Raw genomic sequence first — 23,740 nt, forward strand, 5'->3', positions numbered from 1 at the left:
GAAACGACGTTTAGCTTAAGGCCGGATCCGGATCAATGCCTTTCAATGGGCATTCATTCCGGATCCGGCCTTGCGGCAAGTCTTCAGGATTTTTGGCCGGAGCAAAAAGTACTGCATGCTGCGGTATTTTCTCCGGCCAAAAAACGTTCCGTTCCGGAACGGAAGACATCCTGATGCATCCTGAACGGATTTCTCTCCATTCAGAATGCATTACGGATAATCCTGATCAGGATTGTTCCGGCATAGAGCCCTGACGACGGAACTCTATGCCGGAACCGGCCAACGCAAGTGTGAAAGGGCCCTTACACCAAGCTTTGGTTGCCGTTTACTGGCTTGCATAGCTGTTTATAGATCTTATATTGTAACTTTAATGTTACAGACTGCAAGGGGCTATCTAACAGTCCACTGCAGAGTTAAGAAGTTGAAATTTAATGTTGGCACAGTGATTACATGAACAGAATACACAGTCACATAGAGATGTAGTGGAAGACTTTGAATAATAACCAAAGTGAAAAGATTGATTTTTGGCACACATGGTAAGGCACTGAGGATGTTAGAGCATATGTCAGAAGGTAACCAGATGCAGCCGTACGTGGATTGGTGGTCTAGTCTGGCAGTACAGGTCGCCATTTTAGGGTACTTTCACACTTGCGGCAGGACGGATCCGACAGGCTGTTCACCCTGTCGGATCCGTCCTGCCACTCCATCCCCATTGACTATAAGGCTGGCGCAGTTTGTGGTGAGAGACTGCCGGACTAAAAAGTCGGACATGCAGGACTTTTAGTCCGGCGGCCTTTCGCCGTGCACTGCCGTGCTGCGCCGGAGCTCCACCCCGTCCCCATTATAGTCAATGGGGACGGAGCGGCGGCACGGCGCAGTACGGCAGTTCGCGGTCAGAGGCCGCCGGACTAAAAAGTCAGACATGCAGGACTTTTAGTCCGGCGGCCTTTCGCCGTGCACTGCCGTGCTGCGCCGGAGCTCCACCCCGTCCCCATTATAGTCAATGGGGACGGAGCGGCGGCACGGCGAAATAGCAGAAGGACGGATCCGACAGTGTGAACAGCCTGTCAGATCCGTCCTGCAGCAAGTGTGAAAGTAGCCTTAGTTGTACAGGAAAGATTTACTATTAAATGATGTACCCAATATTTGTAATATTGGGGACATCATTTAATAGTAAATCTTTCCTGACCCTCTGAATTATCAGATGGTCATAGAAAAGTATATTAAATGTACTGATAAATGTAGACAACCTGCCATACAAAATACCCTTTTAGCACTACTTTGTAATCCTAGAGTGTTAGTTTATAAGAGTATAAGAGCAGGCGACTAAGCTTTACTATTAGACAAACTTGCTTACTTTCTGTGCTAGCTTCAGGATAGGTCATCAATATGAGATCGGCAGCTGTTTGAAGAGACTGCAGCTCTCTGTGAGCGCTTAGGCCTCCTCCTAGGCCAGTGACCTGTTCATCGGTCACATGGCCTACCCTAGGTGCAGCTTGGTCCCATTCAAGTGAATGGGCCTGACCTGCAATACAATGTACCGTGCTCTGAGGAGGCCACAGCATTCACCGGAGCTCTGATGAGCACTGCCTTCTCTTCATACAGCTGATAGACAGGGTGCCGGCAGTCAGACCATCACAAATCGGATATTGATGACCTGTCATGGGGATAGGCCATCAATATGAAAACCTCTTTAAAGGCATTTTTCTGGCATCAACCAATAAAACTGTTACATAGGGCTGCCTCATCTCATACCATAGAGTTTTAAAGGGACAATAGAAAATATAATACTGTTAGGAAAGTGGTAATACCCATTCTCTTTCCGCTGTCAGGTGTTAAGGTCGATTCTTGGTTTAAACTAAAAAGGATTGCTTTGTTCTTGCCTTCTGCGGCTGCGCTATGTAGGAAAGTTCAAGTCAGGACAGAGATTGTGCACAATCTTGTGATAAAGCACTTTAAGTCTGACCTATTCAGACTGTACAACTGGTATCTCGCCATACATCTATACATCTCCCCCAGGAGAGTAGTACTGCTCTGTATGGAGAACCATGGAGTAGTCTCTGGCTTGGCTGACATGACTACTGGAATTTGCTTTTCCTTTCCCACGAAGCACTGCCTGTAATAAGTCTCCATACACTGCCAGGTCTCTTTAGGGAGAATCGGTGCCCTCTTTTAGCTTCCCTGTACACATCCACATTCAGCTTGGCCAAGTATGCATGGTACTTTTAAAGGGGTTGTGCAGTGGTATAAAATTGTTGTAAAATCATTATCAGATTGGCGGGGCGGGGGGGAGTAACTGGCTGCCAGACACCAGTTACCTCCAGGAGACACAAAGGTTCAGGCCGGGATAAAATCCACGGCGGCCCCATGCATAATAGATTGTCGGAGGATCCTATTAAAGTGGATGGGATCCTTTGACGACAATCTAATGTACAGGGCCCTTTTTTAATTAGCGATTTTAAGCGTTTGAACAGCAATTGAGTGTTTCTGCTGTAGCCATTATTTTCATGTTTTAGCCTATTACATTCCAGGGGGCCCAACACCAGTTTTTATGCCTTTTCAATATAAACACGGGCATTTCTATATTCTCTTTAAAGTCTGAAGTGAATCAGGTAATGTATTGTTTTTATAGCCTTCCACTGTCCTTGCTGGTCTGCAATTCATCTGTTTGTTAATCTGCTACTTCCACAATCAAGGGGGCGACATATTCCGAGTGTCGGATTCCAAAAGAAAAGTTTGGTGCTTGAGGCCGGGACATCACAACCTAGAGGAAAATGACAAATGCAGAGGCTTGCGTCAAAATCAGTAGTGCCATGGTAGAAGGGGGTCTAGGGCTAAATGTCGACATTTATAGTTTTTAGCTGCTGCCACAAAACGCGTTGGTAGTCACTAATCATAAGGATGACCGGGTTGCAGCAGAGCCCTTGTTTTTTTGGTGGGAGCTGCCTTCTACATAGTAAATTTTAACAGTGGCATCAGTATTGAAGTATGATTTACAAATGGGTCTGATAATAGTGGGGTGCAGTTGTGCTATGTGCTGACATTGACTTTTTCTGCATAGACATTGTGGCAGATTTATTAACAATGGTTTTTCATACTCCAGCCTGTACCAAATTTATTAAGAGGTATAGGCCTTTTAATAAATTTGGCAGTCCATGCACCAAACGCTGAGATCTTCAGCATCTATGAGCTAGTGTGAATCTTAGTAATATAATTTACACCAGCTTTTGGCATCACTTACTGTAAATCTTTCAGACCATGGAGGCCGCGTCCCTCCACTTTACCTCACACTCCTATCTCCACTTTTGCGAAGTGTTAATAAATGTAAAAAAAGAAATATGCAAATCTGGCACATGCCGTAATCTGTACTCCACTTTTATGGCATAGACCCATTGATACATCTGCCTCCCAGAGTTATAGCGATAGCTGGAACATGTCACATGTAATGGTATGTGTACTGACATCAGTACTCTTACCTTTTCAGGGCTGTAGGCTCCTGGTCCTGGCTTTTGTGTGGTATCTCCAGGTACAGAGTTTCTGGCCGTCATGCTGTACTGAGGAGGTTTGTATTTGTATGTTATCGGATCAACAACACGGTACGTTCCAGGACCCGGTGTCTAAAAGCAAAAAAAAAAAACGTTCCACAAAACCTATTGTAACCTATCTGCAATGGTTCTAAGAGATCTGGAAAAAATTGGCCAAAAGGCTCAACTGCTATAAAAAACCCATTATTCACCTGATAAGTCTGCTGCCGATGAGGTGGTCCTCGTTGGGCTAATGTTCCGGACACCCATGTGACCACTGACCTCAATGGTGATGCTGACATCTGTGGCACAAGACCATTGAAGCCAGTGTATGGCGATCTGGTAAGTGTATAGTATGTTACCGCTGCAGCAAAATCGGTAAAGACCACCGGGGACCAAAAGTCCCATGACACGGAATTATCAGGTGATTCTGTTACTTCCTCTTTGGCCAAATTGTTTCCAATCTAATATATTAGAAACTCACTTTTTGCAGATCTTCGTGGAAGCTTCCAATTTTGCTCCTTCCAGTCATTGAGTAGTTTGGTGCTGCTGATCTATTAACGATTCTTGGTCCCAGCACTGATGGAAGCAAGTATGCTGCTGGACCTGAGGAGAAAGAACCTGTGATCACCTGTGCTGAGGTACAGTATAACTACTGTATGTGTACTATATGGGGGGTTTATACAGTAGATCGGTGGCAGTGTTTTATACTTACTGGAAATGGGGTAATAAAAAGCTGGAAGTTACATCAGAGGTGCTATAGTCAATGGGGATTTGGATTATTACCAATTGATATTGGATTAATGCTGGTGGACATGTTCATAGCTTCATTTGCCTAGCCAACCGTTGAAGATAAAGTTAATACAAGGCACTTACTAATGTATTGTAATTGTCCATATTGCCTCTTTTACTGGCTTGAATCATTTTTCCATCACATTTTACACTGCTAGTTTCCATGGTTATGACCACCCTGCAATCCATCAGTGGTGGTCATGCTTGTACACTATAGGAAAAAGCTACTATAGTGCACTCCCGCTGTCCCAGCCACTAGAGAAGCTGGCGCTTTTTTCTCTAGTGGGCAAGCACAACCACCGCTGCTGGATGCCATGGTGGTCAGCACCCCTGGATATTAACCGTGTATAATGTGATACAAAAATTATTCAAGCCAGCAAAGGAAGCAATATGGATAACAACAATACATTAGTAAGTGCCTTGTATTAACTTTCTCTACATGATAAATGCACTTGCTGAATTGAGACAACCCCTTTAAGGCTTGTATTACACTATGCGATCATGGAGGGCCGCATGCTCAACCTGCGGCCCTCCAGCTGTTGCAAAACTACAACTCTCAGCATGTCCGAACAGCCTACCTACAGCAGGGCATTGTGGGAGTTGTAGTTTTACAACAGCTGGAGGGCTGCAGGTTGAGCATGCCTGATCTAGGCGATTGTTGGGAAGGAAGTGTTCCCTCCCAGCAATCGCCTGCTCGCTAGCGGAGGAGACTGCTCCTCGCCATATTGCGGAGGAGATCCCTGCATGTAATAGCAGCAATCACTAGTGTCATCGCTCGTTCCCAGACTGAATCATTGATTGTAATGAATGAGCGTTTGCTTGCTCATCGGGTAATTGACAGCAGTATTACACAGCCAGGTCATCGCTAACGCTCGATCTGGCCGACTATTGGCCAGTGTAATACAGGCCTAAGCATACATTTTAGCCTAGGACCTCACTGGATATACTATTGCAAATCTGCCGTTGCACTGCCGGTGCTTTACATGATAATCCTATTATGGCGTAAGGCTCCGCAATGCCATCCATTTATTTTTTTATTTTTTTTGCGGATCCATTGTAACAATGCCTAAAACGGAAAAGAATAGTCCATGTTCTATTTTTTTTGCGTGGCTACGGAACGGACATACTGATGAGGACAGCACACAGTGTGCAAGAGGCCTAACTATCTTAAATATTCAGGTTTGAGGTTTATTAATAGTTTGGATTGACTGACAACACTGTAGTTGTGAGGGTGCAGTGTTTCAAAAACAGTAGGATTGTATATGTTCAAAGCGAAGTCCAACATTTCTTTCAAACGGTCGTCCATTCTAACCAATTGGACAAAGCAGTCGAAGGTCTCCAATTATACATGCTGTGGGACTCATCTGTTGATGCATCAAATGTTTACCTGGAGTTTGGTCATTGCTGAATATCTTGGTCCTTGCCCCTAATGAATAAATTGGAGCTGATTGATAGGCAGACTTGCCAGCACGCTCAGGAGAGTAGCTACCTATGTTAAGAAACAAACATAAAGGTAACTTTGACAAGACTATAAAACAGTACTGTGCATTCTGCTAATTTTATTCACCTGTCTAATGCCTGGTAAAAATGGCTATAACGGTCTTTCAGCAGTAAAATGAAAAAAAAAATTGCTCACCTCATTCACTTGAACACGTGGGGACACTCTCTCCTCAAACTCTTGCTATTCACTAGATGCAGCAGAACCTGACATGATGTCAGACGCTGGAAACATCAGGTCCTGCTGCATCCAGTGAATAGAGAGGGTTCAAGGAGCAAGAGTTCCCACGGTGTGTTTTTATGTCGGCACAAGCAGGGATAGGGGCGATAGATTATATATACACAACTATGGGCCATGATGACTACTCGGGCCACAAAGGGGTGTATTACTTGTATACACACACTAAGAGCACTGAAGGGGTTGGGGTTTTACCTTTAATTTTCGTTTTTCACTGCAGTTAAAAATGGATGAAAAATGGCCGTTAAAAACACAACCAGAAAATGGATGTATAAATGGTTGAAAAATGGCCATGAAAAGCTGTGAGTGTCGTGTGAATGTAGCCCTACTGTACAAGCACTGAGCTTCCATTTAATTAGTCAAGTCTGCACCTGGTCCTGGAGTCCTGAAGGTATTTAGATCCCTTGGTCTGCCATAAACAGAATATGCAGGGGTGCCATCTTTTCCCCTCATGGTGATGTTAGCTGGCACCAAGTACCCTGGCCCTGGAGAGCAATCATCCACAAACTTGAATCGACGACTACCAAAGCTGAAGGCAGGTGCTCGATATTTACAAGGATCGTGCTGTACATATCCTGTAGTGGGAAGATAAGAAACATACTGTATGTAACGGAAAAATATCAAAGTGAGAGAAGAAACACCTAAGGCCTCATGCACACGGACGTTCTTTTGCTCCGCATCCGAGCAGCAGTGTTTGCGGCTCGGATGCGGAACCATTCACTTCAACGGGGTCGCAAAAGATGCGGACAGCACTCGGTGTGCTGTCCGCATCCGTTGCTCTGTTCCGTGGTCCGCAAAAAAATATAACGTCCTATTCTTGTCCACGCTTTGCGGACAAGAATAGGCAGTTATATTAAAGGCTGTCTGTGCCATTCTGCAAATGGACACCATCTGTATTTTGCGGACCGCAAAACACACATCGGTCGTGTGCATGAGGCCTAAATTTTACATATTTTTTTTTACTTGTTCTCTTTTGCCATAAAACATGGGGCCGTTGAAAACTCTGCTAATGCACCGTTTGCCATCCGCGGTTCCAGTCTGTCAAAAAATATAACCTGTCCTATTATTTTTGCGGAAAACTGTTTGCGGCTGTGACGAACCTCGCCACGGTGTTTTGGAGGGGGCTGGTTGCCAGCCTCCTGCCTCAGAATTATGGCCCATACTAACTTTAAAGAAGACAGGCCGGCCGCACAGCTTAAATCTGTCTTTGGAATTGTATTTTGTTATGTGAGGGTACCCAGATGGCTAGTTTAATTGTATTCGTGTGGTCTGAGTGCCATTCGCCTAATGATATGCACTCAGACTTGAGCTATCTGGGAATATGTTAAATGTCTGTGGTTGCTGGGAGGGTGTGACATTGTGTGTTTAAATGGTGATGTCTGTCCTGTTGTCTCCACATGTGTATTGGCGATCTCCCCTTTGTCCTGAGAGATAATTGGATTATCCCTCGGTTGTCTCTGGGGCAGAGAGGAGGAAACCATGATGCATTGTGGGGATGTGTTGTATCTGTTCGGTGTGTCGCAGTCTCCATTCTGGTCCCCTGGGGGCGTGTCCACCAGATGGAGACCTGCATAAATACGGGCGGGTAGCCCTCAATAAAGGGTTCCTGTTTTATCCTTCATCATGTTGAGACTGGTGTTTGGATAACTGATCAAAACTGGGGGATTGCTATACGCTGAAGATTTGCTATACTCCCCTGGCATAACTACTAGCTCTTGTAAGAGCTGTTCCTGCTCTCTGGCTGTAGGAGAGGTTCACCCACTGGAGCCTGGAGCCTTGTAGTAGGTCCAGCGTGGGTGGAGGACGGTGAGACCCCAACCAAGCTACGGCGGTTCGTGGGGTCTGCAGTGCGTACGGTGTCAAGTGGAGTGCTTGGAGTCCTCGGAAAGCACTAGGAGCATCTATTGACGGAGGTACCCGGTCGGGGTGCCAGGCGTTCCGTTACATTGGTGGCAAGCAGTGGGATGGCGTCCTAGTGTGAGGAGAAGCAGCTCGGAGACACCGTTCGTGGAGTATATTGAGGGCAACGCTAGTATCCGTACAGCGCCCCTGGCTACAGCAGGATGGAATCGGCTAGTCTTCGAACAGCGTTCCACTACGAGGAGGATGATGACCCGGACTGGAGGGATGCAGTCCGGAAAGGCGTCTGGCACGAGGCCCTAGAAGATGTACAGCGTCGGCGGGGCGAGTGTCTCCCCAGTGAGGAGCAGCAGTTGCGGATGCGAGTGGCCCTGCGAATGCCCCTTCTGGGAGAGGAGCCCCTGAATAAGTGGGTGACAGAACTGGAGAGCCTGGTATGGAAGGAGCTTCGGCTAGATGACGCCTACCAGGCACTCTGGTGGTATGTGATTCGGCACTCTCCCTGGATGGCTGAGCACAACAGACCCGAGGGTGAGGATTATGATGGCCCTGGCCTGTTGTTTGACGCCTTCGCAGAACCGGAGTTCGGAGATGCTGGAGGGTCCCGGTTCTGGGATATCTATGACTACAGAGAGGCTATGCATGATTGGGCTACAGCGAGAGAGGTGAGACAAGACCTGGCATCTCTAGTGACAAAGGAGTGGGAGCTGGAGCAGGACTACCAATACTTCTTCAGCTCAATTCGGTCCCAATATACACTGCCAGAGAGCTGGGTGGCAGTCCCAGACCTACAACCCTACAGCTGGGAAGACCCGACTGAAGTATCCCCTGCTTCAGTACCAGCTACAGAGGTAGGGGTCCTCATAGACTGGTCCTGTGAGGAACCACAACAGGCAGGTGGAGACGGGACCGAGGGCTCTCCACTGGGATGCTGGCCCAGACCCTCAGCAGCAGCCGGAGTTGCCAGGTGTGGACGCAGGTGATCCTGACTCGCAAATGTTGAGGGACCTCACAGACTGGTCCTGGGAGGACCCACAGATGGCAGGTGGAGATGGGACCGAGGTCTCTCTACTGGCCCTACAGGGATGCTGGGCCGCCTGCCCAGATCTCCAGCGGCAGTGCATATCACAGGGAGAGGAGACAACCGGTCTCTCTCCCCAGCGGCAACCTGAGTTCCAGGGGGAGGAGATGCGGGGTCCCTCTGCCTTACAGCAACCAGAGTCCTGGGGAGGAGAGGCAACCGGCCTCACCTTCCACCAGCAGCCGGAGATACCGGGAAAAGGGGAACACAAGCCCCTCTGCATGGGCGCAGATGGGACCGCGGGCTCGGTGCCAGTCCTACAGGGATGCTGGACAGTCGGTCCAGATCCCCATCCATCTCCGCAGGGATACCAGGAGGAGGAGGTAAGCGAGCCCTCCCCTTCCCAGCTACTTCCCAACAGAGTTCTGGGGGCAGGGGATGAGCCTGCGCTACCCACTGATTTCTTCCCAGCGGAAGAGCTGGCATCAGGGCAGAGCGCAGTCGGCCTCTGCCCTCCTCTATCCTCTTCTCCAGAGCCGGACATCCCACAGGCTACCCCAGCGGAAGTGCTGGCATTCGGGCAGAGTGCAGTCGGCCTCTGCCCTCCCCTATCCTTCTCCAGAGCCGGACTCCCCACCGGCTACCCCAGCGGAAGAGCTGGCATCTGGGCAGAGCGCAGTCGGCCTCTGCCCTCCCCTACCCTCTTCTTCAGAACCGGACTTTCCACAGGCTACCTCCGCGGAAGAGCTGGCATCTGGGCAGAGCGCAGTCGGCCTCTGCCCACCAAGTACATACAGCTCCAAGATGGAGAACCACAAGGCAGCAAGGAGTCGCAGATGCCCACTCAACAGCTGGGGACATAAAGAACAGAGCCAGGCCCCAAAATTCAACAGGTCCAGTATGGGGTTGTGGTTGGACTGCCAGACTAACTCAGGTACTGACCGTGAGGTCAGGTATCTGGTTAGTCTTCCCTGGAAGGGGGAGATGTGTGACGAAACCAACCTCGCCACGGTGTTTTGGAGGGGGCTGGTTGCCAGCCTCCTGGCTCAGGATTATGGCCCATACTAACTTTAAAGAAGACAGGCCGGCCGCACAGCTTAAATCTGTCTTTGGAATTGTATTTTGTTATGTGAGGGTACCCAGATGGCTAGTTTAATTGTATTCGTGTGGTCTGAGTGTCATTCGCCTAATGATATGCACTCAGACTTGAGCTATCTGGGAATATGTTAAATGTCTGTGGTTGCTGGGAGGGTGTGACATTGTGTGTTTAAATGGTGATGTCTGTCCTGTTGTCTCCACATGTGTATTGGCGATCTCCCCTTTGTCCTGAGAGATAATTGGATTATCCCTCGGTTGTCTCTGGGGCAGAGAGGAGGAAACCATGATGCATTGTGGGGATGTGTTGTATCTGTTCGGTGTGTCGCAGTCTCCATTCTGGTCCCCTGGGGGCGTGTCCACCAGATGGAGACCTGCATAAATACGGGCGGGTAGCCCTCCAATAAAGGGTTCCTGTTTTATCCTTCATCATGTTGAGACTGGTGTTTGGATAACTGATCAAAACTGGGGGATTGCTATACGCTGAAGATTTGCTATACTCCCCTGGCATAACTACTAGCTCTTGTAAGAGCTGTTCCTGCTCTCTGGCTGTAGGAGAGGTTCACCCTCTGGAGCCTGGAGCCTTGTAGTAGGTCCAGTGTGGGTGGAGGACAGTGAGACCCCAACCAAGCTACAGCGGTTCGTGGGGTCTGCAGTGCGTACGGTGTCAAGTGGAGTGCTTGGAGTCCTCGGAAAGCACTAGGAGCATCTATCGACATAGGTACCCAGTCGGGGTGCCAGGCGTTCCGTTACAGCGGCCCCATTCAAGTCAATGGGACCGCTAAAAAATGCAGAGGCACACAAGATTGTCGTCCGCGTCAGTTTTTTTTCCTATCATTTGCATGGCAAACCTGTCTTAGACTTTTTTTTTTTTACATTCCTTTATGTCTGGTGGTCCTCCAAAAATAAAGGAAGACACGGGGAAACGGAACAGAACAACAGTCGTGTGCATGAGGCCTTATGATGCTGATTTTCTGCATACAAATCCACACTGTGTGCAGAGAACTGAAATATTCCTGAAAACTACTACAGCATGGCACTTGGCTGTTTCTGTCAGTACTATAGACTAGCATGGAGCACCAGGGCACATGCTCAATCTCAACTCCATTCAAACTCCTCCTGCACGTATTCTTGTAATCTCAGCTCCCAGTGGTTGGGCACCCACAGATCTAGCATTTATCACCTATCCAGTGGCTAGGCTGGATTACCCCTTTAATTTATGATATATACATTATTTTAAATACAATTTGCAGTTTGTTTTACAGTATGCTATACAATGCATAAACTATTTTTTATTTGCTTATTATTCTGTATTATTCTAACTTGATATTTAGTATGTACCAAAGAACTATTTCGCTAGGTTAACTACTTTTAACACTGGCGTTTTGGCTTTCCATTTGTGAGATCCGTTCAGGGCTCTCGGATGCGGTCCAAAACGGATCAGTTTTGCCCTAATGCATTCTGAATGGAAAAGGATCCGCTCAGAATGCATCAGTTTGCCTCCATTCCGCTCTGGAGGCGACACCAAAACACTGCCTACAGCGTTTTGCTGTCCGCCTGACGAAGTGGAGCCAAACGGATCCGTCCGGGCACACAATGTAAGTCAATGGGAACGGATCTGTTTTCTCTGACACAATCTGGCATAATAGAAAACGGATCCGTCTCCCATTGACTTTCAATGGAGTTCATGACTGATCCGTCTTGGCTATGTTACAGATAATCCGTTTATCATGGATGCATGCGGTTGTATTATTGTAATGGATCAGTTTTTGCAGATCCGTGACGGATCCGCCCAAAACGCGAGTGTGAATGTAGCCTAAAAAAGGAAGTGGGAAATGGTACATCAACTGACAGTTGTGAAGTCAAGGGAGTAGCCACCATAGTGGTAAAATTAGGTCCTCTAAGGGTATTAAAAAAATAAATAAAAAAATATACAGATTATGCCCTTTAGGGCTTATGCACACAACTGTTGCCTGTTTTGCGGTCTGCAAAACACGGATACCGGCTGTGTGTGTTCTTCATTTTGTGGAACGGAACTTATCTGGGCAATAATAAAACAGTCCTATCCTTGTCCATAATGCAGACAATAATAGGACATGTTCTATATTTTTGATGGGTGCTATGGAACGCTTTATTTGCAGCCCCAAAGAAGTGAATGGTTCCGCATCCGAACCAATAAATGTGGATCGGATGGAGGCCAAAAATACGGTCATGTGCATGAGCCCTTATACTGTGAAACACAAGCGGAATTCATATATCCAGCATGGAAAGAATTGGTAGACTACAATTAAAGTAATACAAAGCAAACTAGTAGGAGATATACAGTACAGACCAAAAGTTTGGACACACCTTCTCATTCAAAGAGTTTTCTTTATTTTCATGACTATGAAAATTGTAGATTCACACTGAAGGCATCAAAACTATGAATTAACACATGTGGAATTATATACATAACAAAAAAGTGTGAAACAACTGAAAATATGTCATATTCTAGGTTCTTCAAAGTAGCCACCTTTTGCTTTGATTACTGCTTTGCACACTCTTGGCATTCTCTTGATGAGCTGCAAGAGGTAGTCACCTGAAATGGTCTTCCAACAGTCTTGAAGGAGTTCCAAGAGATGCTTAGCACTTGTTGGCCCTTTTGCCTTCACTCTGCGGTCCAGCTCACCCCAAACCATCTCGATTGGGTTCAGGTCCGGTGACTGTGGAGGCCAGGTCATCTGGCGCATCACCCCATCACTCTCCTTCATGGTCAAATAGCCCTTACACAGCCTGGAGGTGTGTTTGGGGTCATTGTCCTGTTGAAAAATAAATGATGGTCCAACTAAACGCAAACCGGATGGAATAGCATGCTGCTGCAAGATGCTGTGGTAGCTATGCTGGTTCAGTATGCCTTCAATTTTGAATAAATCCCCAACAGTGTCACCAGCAAAGCACCCCCACACCATTACACCTCCTCCTCCATGCTTCATGGTGGGAACCAGGCATGTAGAGTCCATCCGTTCACCTTTTCTGCGTCGCACAAAGACACGGTGGTTGGAACCAAAGATCTCAAATTTGGACTTATTAGACCAAACTGGTCTAATGTCCATTCCTTGTGTTCTTTAGCCCAAACAAGTCTCTTCTGCTTGTTGCCTGTCCTTAGCAGTGGTTTCCTAGCAGATATTCTACCATGAAGGCCTGATTCACACAGTCTCCTCTTAACAGTTCTAGAGATGTGTCTGCTGCTAGAACTCTGTGTGGCATTGACCTGGTCTCTAATCTGAGCTGCTGTTAAACTGCGATTTCTGAGGCTGGTGACTCGGATGAACTTTTCCTCCACAGCAGAGGTGACTCTTGGTCTTCCTTTCCTGGGGCGGTCCGCATGTGAGCCAGTTTCTTTGTAGCACTTGATGGTTTTTGCACTTGTGGACACTTTCAAAGTTTTCCTAATTTTTCGGACTGACTGACCTTCATTTCTTAAAGTAATGATGGCCACTCGTTTTTCTTTACTTAGCTGCTTTTTTTCTTGCCATAATACAAATTCTAACAGTCTATTCAGTAGGACTATCAACTGTGTATCCACCTGACTTCTCCACAATGCAACTGATGGTCCCAACCCCATTTATAAGGCAAGAAATCCCACTTAGTAAACCTGACAGGGAACACCTGTGAAGTGAAAACCATTTCAGGTGACTACCTCTTGAAGCTCATCAAGAGAATGCCAAGAGTGTGCAAAGCAGTAATCAAAGCAAAAGGTGGCTACTTTGAAGAACCTAGAATATGACATATTTTCAGTTGTTTCACACTTTTTTGTTATGTATATAATTCCACATGTGTTAATTCATAGTTTTGATGCCTTCAGTGTGAATCTACAATTTTCATAGTCATGAAAATAAAGAAAACTCTTTGAATGAGAAGGTGTGTCCAAACTTTTGGCCTGTACTGTGTGTGTGTGTGTGTGTGTGTATATATATAATATATATATATATATATATATATATATATATATATATATATATATATATGATGATAGATGTGTTTTTTTTTATGCATCCTCGAAATCTAGAAGTCTTTCTGCTTGTAGATCACCCCATATTTACTGCGGGACATTACCTGTGTTTCCTGGTAGGGCATACTTAGGGCCTGGACTGCTGTATAAAGCTGCAATTGGCCCCCGTGGCCTGTGGGGTTTCCAAGGTCCAATCTGCACCTCCGTAGTCATGGCGAATTAATGCAGGACTGCCGGCACCATACACGGGATGGAGTATGTCTGGAAAACAGAAGTCATTGATTTCATTACCATTAGAATTCAGAAACTGATATTTCTAGACGCACAAAAGGTTCTGCTGAACGATAAGAATTCTCTAATATTATATGTAAAGAAGAATATCGGAATGTCTCCACACAGGGGAGATTCATGAAACCAGTCTTTGTTGCCAGACCAATATAAGAAATAAAAGTGCCATATAGGTATGGTATTAGTATGTAGACTACAACATGCAACACATAACATGTATGTACAAAAATACATTGGGCCAAATGTATTAATGCCATTGCACCTAGACCTCGCTGTAACATGTGCTAAAATCTCTGGAGCTTAATGTCCCATCAAGTCATAGCAGATGCACCCGCATGGAATAATCATCAAGGGACATGACTTATAATACTAAAGGGTATGGCTTAAGATGTGACAATGCCCAACATGGTACAGCATTTTGACGCAAAGCAAGCCAACTGATAGCGGTGTAAAGAAAGTTTTTCAGATACTGATGACCTGTCTTCTGGTTTTGGCTTAGAAATACTGATACCAGTGTAAGGCGTCTTTACCACGACCGTTTTTTTTTTTTGTTTTTTTTGTTTACGGACAGTTTTTTGCGTTCCGTTTCAGTTCTGTTGAAAGCTAGAACATGTCCTATTATTGCCCACAAAGCACATTCCGTGGCTCCATTCAAGTCAATGGGTCTGCAAAAAAAAAAAAACACATACGGAAATGCAGCCGTATGTCTTCCGTATCCTTTCCGTTTTTGTGGAAACATCTATTGAAAATGTTATGCCCAGCCCAATGTAATTACTGTATATGCCATACAGAAAAGCGGAACAGAAACACAACGGAAACAAAAAAAGGAACAACGGATCTGTGAAAAACGGACCGCAAAACACTGAAAAAGCCATACGGTCGTGGGAAAGAGGCCTAAGTGCGGCGCAGCCTTGAGGAAGTAGTATATAACACAAGTGTCATCTTTTTGGCATTTTTTGAATCTTTGTCTTGCAGTCCCCCTTCCTCAAGCCTTGCACAGTGTATCTGTTCTACGTCTACATGACGATTTTGGCGGCTAAAGCTGTCGCACAACCGACGGTCGCAATGTAGCGAGCTGCAATAGGAATTAAAGGGATTGCAGAGAGACTCACACGTTTGCTGCAACCAAGACGCACAAACAAGAATTTTAGGCAATTTGCATGTTGCAGTCACAGCAAAAGTATGAGTCCCGCTGCGGCCTCGTTCATTGCTATGACAGCCCTGCTGCACTGCGATGCTTGGGCGTGACACGTGTTATGCCCAAGATCGCTGTGTAGACGTAACCTTATCCAGAATTTGTCTTTAAGTTCCCCCATCATGACTTAAAGCGTTTTCAAAAATGAAAATAAAATAAAATGCATGGACAAAATGTTACAAAATAAACACCACCAAAAATGCTTGTAATACAAGGAGTTATTTACATGGTGGAAAAAAAGTGCATTGCATTATTTGTCCTGTACCGGTAGATGTGTGCATGTCTCAGTCTCCCTGTGGTCAGTAAGAATCAGTATGCAAGGCATGATAACCCAGCATCTTCACAGAAACAATGAGTCCTAGGTTACCAGCAAGTTTGTGAGGCTGTTACTAAAACAAACTGTATTCACCACATTCACACAAGAGGCCAAAAAGAGCATAGCAACTCAACACAAAGAGCAGAATGGCTGCATTCATACCATCCAGCCAACATGACTAGAATAGCCGTTCATACCATCCAACCAACATGACTCCAGAATATCCACATTCACACCATCCAACCAACATGCCTAGAATAGCCGTTCATACCATCCAACCCACATGACTAGAATAGCTATTCATATCATCCAACCAACATGACTCCAGAATAGCTGCATTTACACCACCCAACCAACATGACTCCAGAATGGCTGCATTCACACCATCCGACCCACATGACTAGAATAGCCGTTCATACCATCCAACCAACATGACTCCAGAATGGCCGCATTTACACCACCCAACCAACATGACTCCAGAATGGCCGCATTCACACCACCCAACCAACATGACTCCAGAATAGCTGCATTCATACCATCCGACCCACATGACTAGAATAGTCGTTCATACCATCCAACCAACATGACTGCAGAATAGCCGCATTCACACCACCCAACCAACATGACTCCAGAATAGCTCCATTCATACCATCCAACCCACATGACTAGAATAGCCATTCATACCACCCAACCAACATGATTTCAGAGAGTCACGATGTGCATAATATCTGATAATATCCTCCTATATTATATATATATATATGAGGTAAATGACTTCCTTTCCCATCAACCATTGTGTTACTTACAATCTCAAACAGGCTTTGAACAAAAATGCATTTCTGCTCCTTATGGAGCTGCCCGGTTTTCTCATATTGAGAAAATGAATGCTCATTATGTTTGGGAAGAGGGAATGCTAATGAGCTTTTAACAAGCTCTGCCTCTAATACCACCAGATGTAAGGCAGCTATCCTATAAGTCAATGTTCTTTTTCGCCGCAATCTGCGACATTTCCCTGCTAACGCCAGGTCTAAAAAAGTGGGTGTGGAATGGGCAGGGAAGGGGACGAGCCGGCAGGTCGAAATGGTCTAAATGTAAGCCAGCGTAGACTGGCGCTGGGTTCAGACCTGAGCGTTCGCGATGGAGCGCTCTGTATGCGCGATTGTACGGGTGTTTGCAATCGCGCATACAGAGACAAGCGAACGCCCATTGTCACACGTCCCCAGCTGAAGCCTATGGGCGGGAACGCGCGACAAGACGCCCCAAAGAAGCTCATGTACTTCTTGGGGCGTCGGGCGTTTTACAGTGCGACCATACGCGCTGTAAAACGCTCAGGTGAGAACCATTCTCATAGGGAATCATTGGTTCTTGCCTGTTGAGCGTTTTACAGCGCGTAGGAACGCGCTGTAAAACACTCAGGTCTGAACCCAGCCTTAGACCGGCGCTGGATATGCCAAAGTTATGTAGAGGCCTGTGCAGGGGCTTATTAAGACCGGTGTCTAAAACTACAAAGGTCTTAATAAATTACCCCCATAGTGAATATTCATAGGCTGCAGTGGTAAATCGCTGCAGTCTATGGGAAAAGCGATCAGATGACCATATACCCTAGATTTTAAAAATAAAAATCTAAAAATTCAAATCACCCCCTTTTCCCATTTTACAAATAAAAGTAAATAAAAAAATAAACATATTTTATTGCTGTGTCCCAAAACACCTGAACTATTAAAATATAAGTTTTTATCCCGTATGGTCAAAATCATAGACTGAATCGATGTTTTTTTTGTTCCTTCACCTTTATCACTTTTTATTATATATATTTTTTTTTTATCTAGTCATACACACCTCAAAATGGTATCAATGAAAAATAAAGGTCGCCCCACAAAAAAAAAAAAGCCCTCATACAGCTCTGTAGAGGCAAATATAAAAAAGTTATGGAGACAGAATATGGCTATGTAAAGGAAAATTTTTATTTTTTAATTGAACTGACCCGCAGAATCGAGATACAGACGTAGTAGGGTTAACACATGCTCAACTAGACATGTTAAAAAAACTAGGTGTGTTAAGCCGACTCCGTCAATTGCTCTTCAATTGCTTGTCACAATGAGTTGAGTTTGAGTGTCACTTCAGTAAATGGCATCATGTATAGAAAGTTAATACAAGGCACTTACTAATGTATTGTGGTTGTCCATATTGCTTCCTTCTCTGACTTCATTCATTTTTCCATTGCATTATACACTGCTTGTTCCCACAGTTACGAACACACTGCAATCCAGCAGTGGCAGTCATGCTTTCATATTGTATGAAAAAGCGCTGTCCTATGCGCACTCCCACAACACCGGCCACCAGAGAGGCTGGCGCTTTTTCCTATAGTGTGCAAGCACGAGCAACACTGCTGGATTACAGGGTGGTCGTAACCATGAAAGCGAGCAGTGTATAATGTGATAGACATGAACAATTGCAATACAGTACATTAGAAAGTATTATCTACATCAGTGGTCCCCAACCTTTTTTGCACCAAGGACCAGTTTCATGCAAGACAATTTTCCCAGGGACGGGTTGGGGTGGGGGGATCTGGGGCGCGGCTTATGGGGGGCTGGTCGGAGCTGACTGATTCACGCGGATAACAAAACACAAGGTACATATTAAAATATATAACACTATATAAACTCTGCTGCACTGTACCATATTTTTCACCCTATAAGACGCACCTAGGTTTTAGAGGTGAACAATAAGAAAAAAATATTTTCCATTACACCTCAGGTCAGACCAGTAATCAGACCCCCAATGCCTCAGATCAACCCCCCCAACCTTCAGCCATCTATCAGCCCCCATGTTAGTCAGCCATCAGCCCCATGTAAGCCAACCATCAGACCCCCATGTCAGCCTGCCATCAGACCCCAGCGCAAATAAAATAAAAACACTTACCTCTCCTGCTCCTGGACACCACCGCGAACCTCTTCATCCTGCTGTTGGCTGTGTATCGCAGGCGCAGCGCACAGTGTGAGGTCACAGAGCGCCCTCACGCTGTGCGCAGCCCATAGCCAAGCCAAGGACCAGGAAGTGGTGAGTACAGAGCCTTCACCACTTCCTGGTCCTCTGGTACTAATAAAGCGCTTCTGGGTCCGCAATTCTGATCCCGAAAAAAATAGAACATGTCCTATTCTTGTCTGCAATTGCGGACAAGAATAGGCATTTTCTATTAAGTGCCGGCGAGGTGCGGTTCGCATAATGCGGACATGTGAATGGACCCTAAGGTGGAGTTCACACTTCAGTTATTTCCAACGGGTCAAAAACACAGAAAAGGAGCAGATCTTTCCATTCTACCTCATCTCTCTGTAGGCTTCACTACTGGTTTTGGATCACAATAACTGATGGAAATAACTAGGGATGAGCGAATTTCAAATTTTGAATTTCGAGTTCGGGTTGTAGTATAATCTGAATTGCGTTATGGATTCTGTTACCGCGGACCATGACGGAATGCATAACGGAATGCCGCAATCCGCATCTGACGGTCCACACCGCAAAAAAAGTAATGCATGCACAACTTTTTTGCGGTGCAGAGGCACGGACAGAAATCCATGGAAGCACTCCGTAGTGCTTCCGATCTGTGCCTCCGTTCCACACCGTGCCATATCTTCCGGATTGTGGACCTATTCAAGTCAATGGTCTTGTTTTTTCAGAGCACAATACGGACACAGACCTGCTACGGTCGAGTGCACGAGGCCTTACTGTGCTACATCCGTAACACATCATGTTTTCCAGATTCCAAAGACATCATATGCAATATTAAATGGTGCTATAAGAAAGTACAATTAATCCTGCCAAAAAGCCTTCATATATCTATGTGAATGGAGAAATTAAAATGTTATGGCTTCAAGAAGGCAGGGGGTTACAAGAACAGAATCGCTGTCAGGAAGGGAATAAGGCTATGTTCACTTTGCAAACAAATGACAACATTTTCTGTCACAAAACTGGTGGAAGGGAAAACTGGCTTAGTTTCCCCTAGCAACTAATCAGATGCCACCTTTCATGTTCCAAAGAGGCTCTGAAAAATGAAAGGTGGAATCTGATTGGTTGCTCTGGGCAGCTAAACCAGTTTTGCTTTGCAACAGTTTTGATAAATCTCCCCCATAGTGTCTACAGTTCCTACGAAAACCTGTGTGTCTTCATGGTAACCGACAACAAATTCAGTGTAATGTGATTTTGACTCCCATTCTCTTCCATCCGCTGACTACTCCTTACTAATCTACCTCATGTATGGGGCAGAAATGGTGGAATGTATGGGGGAGATTTATCAAAACTGGTGCAAAGGAAAACTGGTTTAGTTGCCCATAGCAACCAATCACATCAAATCTTTAGATTTCCAAAGGAGCTCTGAAAAATGAAAGGTGGAATCTGATTGGTTGTTATGGACAAGTCAGCCAGTTTCCCTTTTCACCCGTTTTGATGAATCTCCCCCCTATTATGTTTGTCCAATTAATTCTTTATAATTATTCAGAAATATGGCTGGAGGCTGCAGGGAAAAGCTGACAAATGGGGGTGCCGGGTGTCAGACCCTCACAGATCGAATAATAATGACCTATCCTGAGGATCAGGAGCCCCCTTAAGCTATGTTAACCCGTATTAGGCCCCTTTCACACGAGCGTGACGGATTAGGTCCGGATGCGTTCAGGGAAACTCGCACCATTTTGCAAGCAAGTTCAGTCAGTTTTGTCTGCGATTGCGTTCAGTTTTTTCTGTGCAAGTGCAATGCGTTTTTATGTGTTTTTAACGCAGTGATAAAAAACTGGATGTTTACAAACAACGTCTCTTAGCAACCATCTGTGAAAATCGCATCCGCACTTGCTTCCGTATGCAATGCGTTTTTCACGCAGCCCCGTTCACTTCTATGGGGCCAGGGCTGCGTGAAAAACGCAGAATATAGAACATTCTGTGTGTTTCATGCAACGCAGAACTGATGCGTGAAACACAAAGCTCATGTACACAGACACATTGAAATGAATGGGTCCGGATTCAGTGCGGCTGCTATGCCTTCACATCACGCATTGCACCCGCGCGGAAAACTCGCTCGTGTGAAAGGGGCCTAACAAAACCAGTGGCAGATCAGTAGACTCACCCAACTCTAAGAACGGCGCATTTTTGATGGCAGAAACACCAGCGAAACCATGCCAGATACCACCAGCTATTTTAGCCCTTGACTTCAATGGAGTTTGCACCACTGACCCATTCATTTCTATGGGGTCATGCACACATCCGTGTTTTTTGCGGATCCTAGACGCTGTTCCTCAAATTCTAGACCATAGCAGATGGGAATAGTCCTTTTGTATGGATGGGAGTGAGAATAATGCAGAATACCCATGGAAGATATCCGTAGTTTGCAGATTGAAATACGGACACGGCGGTGTGCATGAGGCCTTACTGTGGACCAGCCAGGTGACAGCGATGTAACTGTTGTGGTGTTATAGGGGCCCCTTCAGTCTACAGCTCCAATGACAACCCAAAATAAGCCAGAGACACCAGCATCCTCCCTCCCACACAACCTCACCAGTCCTGCGGGCGGTGATCGCTACGACACCCTCTGAATGGTGGTTTGTATTCACTGTGCAGTTGCTATGTGACCTCCTGCCTAGCAACCACCATGGAAGGCCGATCCCAAGAGCCAGCAATTGCCTGTTTGTCTCCTTTGACGGTCCTGGTCTGTTCCACAGTGTATTATATGTGAGATGGCGGTATTACAAGTGGCCACTTAGCTCACATTACATACTTAGGGCTCATGCACACGAACATATATTTTTTTCCGTGTCTGTTCCATTTTTTGGGCGGAACCATTCACTTCAATGGGTCCGCAAAAAGAACAGAAGTTACTCCGTGTACATTCCGTTTCCGTATGTCAGTATTTCCGTTCTGCAAAAAATAGAACATGTCCTATTACTGTCTGCATTACGGACAAAGATAGGACGGTTGTATAAGCGGACAGCTGTTCTGTTCCGCAAAATACGGAATGCACTCAGACGTCATCTGTATTTTTTTGCGGACCGCAAAATACATACGGTCGTGTGCATGAGCCCTAATCTTGATACTGAGACTCTTCTGACCTGGTTATAACGTTCTACTAAGAACTAATCCGTCTGCTATTTTACACTACATCATAGTGACAGTAAGGGTATGTTCAGACAGGATTCGGGGCCAGATCTGTGCTGAAACTGCCTCCCACGATGAGGAGGATTTTTGCCGCCCGGTTTTCAAGACCTCTCTAAGAACGTACAGGTCCTTTCTTGGCGCAGTTACCGCGCGGACCCCTCGCAAAGCTGCATCAGGAGCCTTAGATCCACTCAATGAAAACCGACAGCAGGACCAGCAGCACAGCCATGGACAAAATCCTCCTTCTGATACCTGTCACCATGGGGCCATGGCTCTGGAGAAATGAATAAAGTTCCCTCGGCCCCCCTTTTATTCAGGACGCTGGGGGAGATCAGACCCTGGACGCCCACTGATCTGTAGTAAAACTGGAAACCACCTCCAGAAATCTGAATGAAGCCAAATGAAATGATATATGAAAGGAATATTCTAGAATAATAATTTTAAAAAATCCATGGCGTCTTTCTCCCCGAAGCAGCAGCAGCACACCTGTCCATGGGTTGTGTCTGCTATTGAAGTGAATGGAGGTGGACTGCAATACCACACATAACCTGTGGACAGGTGTGGCGCTGTTTTGGAAAGCAGTCATGTTTCTCTATACTTTAGTAGTCACAGAGCTGCAGGAGAAGCAGGGGTGGTTTTGGCAGTGGGATGACGCACTGCCCCCTTCCATTATATTGCGGCTGCCTTATACACAGTTGTAGCATATAACGGCCCCAGACCTTCCGTCCATATAAGGGCGCCCCTGGACCCTATCTCCGGAGACTACATTTCCCAGCATGCATTGGTGCTCCCCTCTGCCTGCAGTACGTGATGTAGCTATAGCCCTACTAGCTTCACCCTGAAATGTCTGACCTTCCGTGACGTCCTCCGCTCCTACGTCCGCCGAGCCCGGCTGCTGCACTGACTGGTCTACCTGCTGGCTCCAGTCTTTACCGCGGCCATTGTTTGCGGTCTCCTAGTAACAGGCCTCGTGGTAACCGCCACCATGGTAACGACGCTGCGGCCAGCTCTAGGGCTGAGTTCCCCAGCGCTCAGCATGCACTGCGCCTGCGCCGATACATATCAGCCGTGTGTGCTCTCACCCCCTGGGAAGCTCTGCTGCACATAGCGCCTAGGGTCCCCAGGGTTAGGGTTACTGCACCCCTGCTGCTCATTATTATGCTGGATTCTCAGGTTTTTCTCCCTCAAAGAAATATTCCTTACCCCTTATAGGATCTTGGGATTTTCAGTTTTTGTGTTTTAATTTTTCACTTCCTGCCTTCCCAGAGTCATAACTTTTTTTTTTTTCCATTCACATAGCCGTCTGAGGGCTTATTTTTATTTTTTTCAAACGGCACTATTTAGGCCCCTTGCAGACGAGCGTGTCCGGATTAGATCCGGATGCATTGCTTCTGCGATCAGGGAAAATCGTGCGAGTAGGTACGCAATTGCAGTCATTGCTTCCGGGGTGTTTCTGGCCGTGCCTCTGCCCCGCAAAAAAGTAGAACGGACCCACAACGGCCGTGTGCATGAGGCCTAACAATGCGTTTTTCACTGAAGCCCCATTCACTTCTATGGGCCCAGGGCTCTGTAAAAAAAATCTGAATATAGAACATGCTGCGATTCTCACGCAACACAGAACTGATACGTGAAAAACAACGCTCATGTACACAGACCCATTAAAATGAATGGGTCAGGATTCAGTGTGGGTGCTATGCGTTCACTTCACGCATCGCACCCGCGCAGAAAACTCGCTTGTGTGAAAGGGGCCTTAGGGTTGCATATAATGTAGTGGGAAGCGAGACA

At 46.1% G+C, this 23,740-nt stretch overlaps 1 protein-coding gene across 1 annotated transcript; it reads right to left on the bottom strand.

The window, feature by feature from the left end:
* Positions 1-1,039: 1,039 nt before the first annotated feature.
* On the bottom strand, positions 1,040-22,922 carry ODF3B (outer dense fiber of sperm tails 3B). The gene is made up of 7 exons (XM_044283413.1): positions 22,808-22,922; positions 14,123-14,279; positions 6,423-6,626; positions 5,704-5,805; positions 4,009-4,130; positions 3,477-3,617; positions 1,040-2,764 (listed from the first exon to the last, which is right to left on the bottom strand). Exons 2-7 carry the CDS (start codon positions 14,229-14,231, stop codon positions 2,672-2,674), a joined length of 771 nt encoding a protein of 256 aa, XP_044139348.1. The 5' UTR covers positions 14,232-14,279; positions 22,808-22,922; the 3' UTR covers positions 1,040-2,671.
* Positions 22,923-23,740: the final 818 nt, after the last annotated feature.

The sequence above is a fragment of the Bufo gargarizans genome, chromosome 2 (genome assembly GCF_014858855.1).
Source record: "Bufo gargarizans isolate SCDJY-AF-19 chromosome 2, ASM1485885v1, whole genome shotgun sequence".
NCBI classification, from domain to species: Eukaryota; Metazoa; Chordata; class Amphibia; order Anura; family Bufonidae; genus Bufo; species Bufo gargarizans.

What these genes read in the sequence shown, in the direction of transcription:
- ODF3B (XM_044283413.1), bottom strand. Translation starts at nt 14,231, where the DNA reads ATGACTACGGAGGTGCAGATTGGACCTTGGAAACCCCACAGGCCACGG. An exon ending in CTTCAGGACTCCAGGACCAG is followed by an intron (nt 5,806 to 6,422) that starts GTGCAGACTTGA and finishes TTCTTAACATAG; the next exon opens with GTAGCTACTCTCCTGAGCGT. An exon ending in GAGCCTACAGCCCTGAAAAG is followed by an intron (nt 2,765 to 3,476) that starts GTAAGAGTACTG and finishes ATTTTCCTCTAG; the next exon opens with GTTGTGATGTCCCGGCCTCA.